The 7,022-nt window shown below is 38.1% G+C and overlaps 1 protein-coding gene across 1 annotated transcript; it reads right to left on the reverse strand.

Annotated features, from left to right (window-relative positions):
- On the reverse strand, positions 1-7,022 carry AK6 (adenylate kinase 6). Its single transcript, XM_042450178.1, has 5 exons — positions 6,870-7,022; positions 5,741-5,833; positions 3,612-3,670; positions 3,373-3,518; positions 1-3,207 (listed from the first exon to the last, which is right to left on the reverse strand). Exons 1-5 carry the CDS (start codon positions 6,895-6,897, stop codon positions 3,018-3,020), a joined length of 516 nt encoding a protein of 171 aa, XP_042306112.1. The 5' UTR covers positions 6,898-7,022; the 3' UTR covers positions 1-3,017.

Raw genomic sequence — 7,022 nt, forward strand, 5'->3', positions numbered from 1 at the left:
TGGGTCCTTTACAGTTTATTTCAGTTTATCTCAGAAAAATACAGATTAAAAGCAGAGCACTTACACAGCTCCAAGATGGGGTAGAGGTGTGGATTAGAGTCAACTGCTAAACTTTTAGAATCCTTTGAGATATACTGTACAAAGTTAAGCATGTTCTGTCAAAATTAACTTCTAAACTTATAATTAACAAAGACTTCAAACCCTGGATGTTTATGTACTTTATGATTTTTTTTCCTGCTTTGTGGTAATGATTGGCTGCAAACTTAAATAGGTTAGTAACATTTTTAAAAAAGAAGCAAGGACCTTCTGGTTCTCCAGATGTTAAGGCTTCAAGCCAGCAGTCACACTTTAGGAAACAGAATTGTAGCCCACATCTGGAAAGTGACACATTCCCAGCTCTGTGCTGTAGCCTCATTTACTCAAAAGAAAACATATCTCAATTAGGGTAGTTTTTAAGCATCTCTGCCTGCACTTAAAAATATTTTGTTGCATTGAAAAAACATGCAGTGGGCCAGGCCTGCTGTGTCTGCTGGGGTTTGGTTCCAGGAACCCCGATGGATATAGTGTCCCTTAAGTAAAATGACAAAATTAAGGTTTGCTTTTTGGAATTTAAAAAATATATATTTTCAAGACATGGATGGTTGAATCTGTGGATGCAAAAATCCATGGATATGGCGGGCCAACTGTAATTGCCACTGTTTTAAAATAATCTTTATTACAATTTTTGTACATACCAAATAGGAAAAAAACACAGCAAAAAGACAATGCAAAAGCAACAATTTGATGAGGGAAATAACAAAGGAAAACATGGATACCTTTGGAACCAAATATGTCATAAAATGGAAAAGGATTTTCCAAAATGACTGACCACTTTTCCATTATAATACAGTTAAAAAGATTTTCCTCAGAAAATCTGAGGAAGGCTAAAAGGGGATCAAGTATAATCTGAACAAACAAGAAAAGGGAACCAGAGTTCCTCACGTGTGTCATATCTAGTCAGTCCTTTAGCCAACTTCATCCAATATGTTAACTTCTCTGAAAGGGCAACATCTTAAATTCTATCTAGCCATCTCCTGAAGGAAAGATCTTTCAAGCTTCTCCAGTGCTGCTCAATTCCAAGTTGAGTGGCAGCAAGCATATTTGAGATCACCTGTTTACAGCTTAGGATAGCATTGGGGCCTAAGAAAATCAGATAATGTAAATGACGCACAGTAGTCTAATATATGCCACCTTTGAGAGCTGGTAAGATGGTTTCAGTACTGGGTTTGGACCTTAGAGAGCAAGGTTTAAATCCCCGCTCAGCCATGGAAACCCACTGGCTGACCTGGGGCAAGTTGCATTTGTAGCCTTAGGGGGCAACAATGGAAACTACTCTGAACAAATCTTGCCAATCTTATAGGGCTACCAGAAGTTAGAGTCTATTTGAAGACACATAAGAACTACAATTGTTGTTCAGTGTCTTCAGGTTGTTTCATACTTAAAGCAAGTGGAAGGTGACCCTATCACAGTATTTTCTTGGCAACATTTGTTCAAGGAGGGGATTGCCATTGCTTTCCTTTGAGGCTGAGAGAGTGTAACTCATAACATATTTATTATAAAACAGCAGCCAATGTAAAAAACCCAAAACACAACTAAAATTTAGAAAACAATTAAACTCATCCTGAAATGAAAGCAAATTCCTTTCTATAATCTCTTTAAATTAAGGATGAGACATTTATAATTCAGATCTTCATGTCAACTAGGAGGTGATAAATAATATTCAAAGACAGCCTAATTAGTCTGCTTCAGTATGCAAAAAAGGGGTAAAGGAAGGGGAAAGTATTGATGATAAATCACAATCCAATTGTCTCCCTTTCAAATCTCCTCTTGAAATTATTTCCACTTACTGGTATTTTAGCATGAGCTTTTCTGGATTATGATCCATTTCTAGATGTATTGATGGAGTACAATATTCCAACCTCATGTATATGTGCAAAGTAATATTGTAATGTTGCAGGATCAGTGAACTGGATATGGAAGACAATTATAATAATGGTCATAACCCTCTAAAGAGACATTTGTAAGCTAATACACAGGTCTGCTAGGATGAAATGTCTTTTGTGTGATAGCAGTAGATTCTTCTTTCAAAAAAGTTTGTTCTGTTGAAAGCAGTCTTTTCCTGAAGATATTTTTGTTACATATACAACTGTAATGAAGACTAGTCTAGTAATATATGGAAGCTATTATTATAATTGTGGTAAACTTTTGCTAATAGACTGTAATTTGTGAATACACCTCAATTAATGTATTTTTTCCCAACCTCCCCTTGAAATTCCCTTGAAACTTCGGGGGATGTCACCCAAAACAAGAGCTATTTTAGTGTTAAACTTTCTTACTTTCAAAAGGGATGAAACAAGCAAACCATTAGCTTGTATATAAAGTCAAAAACACATTGCAGAAATCATCCAGTTTGAGACCGCTTTAACTGTCCTGGCTCAATGCTAAGGAATTCTGGGAAGTGTACTTTTGTGAGACATTTAGCCTTCTCTATCAGAGAGCTCTGGTACCACAACAAACTACAATTCCCAGGATTCCATAGCACTGAGCCAGGGCAGTTAAAGCAGTCTCCAACTGGATTATTTCTGCAATGTGAACTGGACCTAAATTAATCTTCTGTATTATTTTCAGAAACTGCAATGGTCCTTGAATTTAGAAAAAGTTCTTGTAACAATCCAAGAGAATTTTAAAGAGATTTTAAAGGGATTAAACAGTTAGCAGCCATAACACCCAGATAAGTTATCTCAGAAGATGAACATAAACATAATGTCTTTGAAGAAGGTATATGATACCTGATTCCAAACAAAATCTCAGATTTTAAAATTCTTCATTCTGCACTCACTTGAGTTCAACTAGAATGAGTGAAATATTCCTCTGAGATACTGTCTCCTCTATGACTGAAAAAACAGCTGCAGTTGACTACACAAGCAGTCATTTCATTGACTGATTTTTAATGATTGCTCTGATCATATTTTCAGAAGTCAGTTGTTGTCTTTTATCCACTGTTCTATCCACTGTATAATCTGATCTAAATTCCGTTCCATGTCCTCTGGCGTGTTGCTTGTCAACTGATATACAATTTCTTCATTATAAGATGACATGGCCTCCTCATAAATAGTCTGAAAAATTTCACACTGAATATTGTCTTGTAGCTTTTTTCCTTTGTAACCTCTAAACAAATAAAGATGAAAAAATCTGTTAGATCAGGTTGGGGCACATCTTAGGCAAAAGAATAAAAATAGCTTTTATGTCACAAAATAAAAACAGAAACTGCACCAATGAAAAATTATCTTTAAACTGAATGTAGGTGGCAATTAATTTGTAGCATTCATTTACCTGCTCTCCAATCTGTCATATAAGAATGAGTTTTCTGTGCGAAGCACAAATACAATATTAAACCAACGTTCAGGAAAGAAGTCACAACTGTGATAATCAACTATAACACCACCGTCACTCATCTTATCTTCCATTTCGTCAATTACCTAAAACAGTAATCAGACAAAGGAAATTTGACAATGGATTATTTACAACAAAACAAAACACATAACTATGCTTAGCTTTTGGCTTAAACTCACTCTGTCTTCATCCAAAATTGGACACTGATATTCCTCATCAAAGCCTTCATATAGTTCTCCTGCATAATTAGGAAGAAATTGAAGGTCATCATTACCGAAGTACTGAAAACATATTTATTTCAACAACTCCCTGCAACATTAATGCAAGCCAATCCTATTCATTTTTACCTGAAGCAAGCCTTAAACTGAAATACTAAACACACTTTCCACAATTACTTTCTGCCTTAAGATGTCCAATACTTATTATTATTATTATACTTTATTTATATAGTGCTGTAGATTTGCACAGCGCTGTACATACGATCAATAAAATAGATACAAATAAACCTGCCTATGGCGTACTTAGCTCTTGCTGAGGCTTGTGGGAGTCGCTATGATTGTACTTCTTGTGGGAGCAGTTCTCAGCAAAAACACTGAGAAGAGAAGGCTGCTGAATGTCTTTGGATGAGGTAGGGAAAGGCCTGCACTTATAGCAATGGATTTACATTCTAAACAAAAGTGGCACATTAAGGCCAGAATCTTCTTGTGGATTAAATGGAGTTTACACTAGCAGATCCACTTTCTCTGACATTGTGTAAGGAAGTATAATGTACCTCTTTATGTAACAGTTTTGCTTGACAATGAAATGGTTGCCTGACAGCACCTATGCAAAACTTTGGCTCCCAACCCAAACTGCCAGTGAGGTGTGAAGGTGTACCAAAAAGTTGTTTTATACTATCATGAACCTGGATTCCTTTGTCTTCCCTCTCCAGTGTCTTGATCTCTGCTTAAGTATGATGATGGTACTTTACCCTCTGCCAGCTTTATATAGGATCTTGGCTGGAGTGTACAGACAATCATTTTAGACTGGTGTTTAATGAAACACTTTTCACTTGTGTACTCATTTATTTAGGTCAACAATAATAAACACTGTCAATTTCTCTTTATGGTTTTGGTGTGGATTGTTAATACAAAAAGAACAGCTTCTTCTCAAAGACACTAAGGCTGTCCCTCTCAGGTATGTTAGGACTGAATGTGTACACACTTACTACGCACTAACCCTTATTAAAAGCACAGTGTTCTTTAGTTTACTACTGAGTTAAGTTTATTTAAAATTATTCTATACATGTGTCTACTGTATGCTCCTGTTAAGTTTTTTGTTTTTGTTTTACTGAAGACGTAATTAATAGGTATGAATATATGATATTGTATTATTTAGGATATACATATAAATATGTGTATTTCAGAAAAACACTTCTCTTTCTGAAATCATGCTTTACTTTGAGGCCATATCAATGCCCCTAAAATACCTGGACTACTGTATTATGTTGTTGCCAGGGAAAGGCTTTATGGAATAGTTAATACTTGGAGAGAGAACACAACATATTTTGCAGTTTCAACAAATCCGAGGACAGAATGCATCTACTTATACAGGCATAATTTAAAATTAAGAAGTTTTTATGAAATTCCAAAGCAGTTATGAACAAGCATATCTAAATAACCATGTATTCAACTAAAACAACCACTGTTATAGATTACTGATTATTTTAAAACCAGAATTTTAACCATAAATTAGTAGGGAGATCAAGGAGTCGATTGGAAATGTTTATTTTTAGCTGCAGCTGTTGTTCCCAGAAGGTAATACATCCAAATTTCTGAGGCATCGACTGTAAAATGAACCAAGTTTTTATAGTGTTTTGAACATAGGAAACTACAAATCACATTTTCATTGGCTACATTGAATTAAACATTTACACCCATGTATATCACTGGACGTCCTAATATACGTCTCTACCCCACGTGGATTAGCCATCAATCAATCTTTTATCTATATCTTTTGTTTCACTGTGTTCAAACTGTTTATGTAGTACTTCCTTTTATTTGGATTAAAACCTTGAGTTAGGAGCCATTTCCAAATTGTTCACTTTCCAAAACAGAACATTTGACATGACCAGGAATATCAACCTTTGCTCTTAGTGCATGTTAGCCCTATAATCTTCAGCTCCCGAGCATTAGTAAAATCCTGAATTTTAACCATTCTGCCACACCACGCATGCAAAATTATATTTACAATACAGGCAAACCAAGTTCTTTGCCTGCACCTTGAATATAAATTCTACAATATATTCATAGTAGTATATATCTATTACCTTCTTTGGCCAAATCACCCACATTGATGTAAGTAAAATCTATTCTTGCAGCTATCTCTTTGCCTAGAGTAGTTTTCCCAACACCTGGAGTACCTACGAAGAAAAATTCAACAGGAAGAAAGAAAAGCACGTGAGTAACTTATAACATACAAACCAATCTTGAGACAAAAGTTGTTCTGAAAGATCCATACAGAACGGGGAGTTAAAAACAAAGCAGCGAAAGACTTCCCATTTGAACACGTACCTCTCGGCCTCAAGGAGCTAGCATCAATTCAGCCCTCGTGGTTCTGTGGGAGAGTCTGTGAGAGGCATCATGTGCATGCCCCAACCCTGGCCCAACGGTGACCCTTTGGGGCCATCTGTTTGAAGCCAAAGGTGTTATAATACTCCTCTTTACAATTTGTTGTTGTTGTTGTGTGCCTTCAAGTTGTTTCTGACTCATGGGGACCCTAAGGTGAGCCTATCATGGGGTTTTCTGGGGCTGAGAGGGTGTGACTCACCCAAGTTCGCCCAGTGGTTTTCTGTGGCTGAGTGGGGAACTGAACCCCAGGGCCCTAGTCCTGGATTAAGTTTATCACACTGGGGAGATGCTGCTGAAAAACAGCATTTAAAGTGGATTTGATTTTAAAAAACTGCAAATGCGGGAAGTTTATCACACAGAATGAGTGCCAAAGCGAAGTAACGTGAAGTTAAACCAGAAGTGCCAAAAGTAAAGAGCTCTGTTTTTCTCTGCTTTACGTTTGGTTTAACTTTGCATTACATCACTTTAACAGCAAAGTTGTCTGATGGAATCGTTGAGTTGGAAGGGACCCCAAGGGCCCTTCTGCCATGCAGGAACCCTCATTCAAAGCACCCCCTTTGACAGATGGCCATCCAGCCTCTGCCTAAAGGCCTCCAAGGAGGGAGACTCCCGTTCTCTAGCGGGATCATCTCCCTGGCCTAGTCTGATAAGCTCCTTGAACACAAGCCCTGCGCTGCTCTGGCTCTCAGCGAGGCTGGCTCCGAGGGCGCTTGCCTGGCCTTCCCCTGAGGCTGGGGGAGAGTCAGGGGCCGAGGGGCGTCAGACTCCAAGGAGGGCGACGAGGCACTGGAAGGGAAGCAGCGCAGATGGAAAGCCTCGCTCTCTCACCCGTCAGCAGAATGTTGGGCCTCCGCATGATGGCTGCTCCGGAGCCTCGAAAGGTGTCATCTAGTAGCAACACGTGGTAGGGCCTCTGGGGGGCCTTCGCCGCCGCTGGTCGAGTGGGCGCGCACTGATGACGTCACGAGGGTGTCTTGATTT

The sequence above is a fragment of the Sceloporus undulatus genome, chromosome 2 (genome assembly GCF_019175285.1).
Source record: "Sceloporus undulatus isolate JIND9_A2432 ecotype Alabama chromosome 2, SceUnd_v1.1, whole genome shotgun sequence".
NCBI classification, from domain to species: Eukaryota; Metazoa; Chordata; class Lepidosauria; order Squamata; family Phrynosomatidae; genus Sceloporus; species Sceloporus undulatus.

Excerpts from the sequence above, each read along its gene's own strand:
- AK6 (XM_042450178.1), bottom strand. The coding sequence starts at position 6,897 with ATGCGGAGGCCCAACATTCTGCTGACGG. Across the intron at positions 5,834-6,869 it reads GCCCAACATTCTGCTGACGG|GTACTCCAGGTGTTGGGAAA; the intron begins GTGAGAGAGCGA and ends TTTTCTTCGTAG. Across the intron at positions 3,208-3,372 it reads TATGACAGATTGGAGAGCAG|AGGTTACAAAGGAAAAAAGC; the intron begins GTAAATGAATGC and ends TTATTTGTTTAG.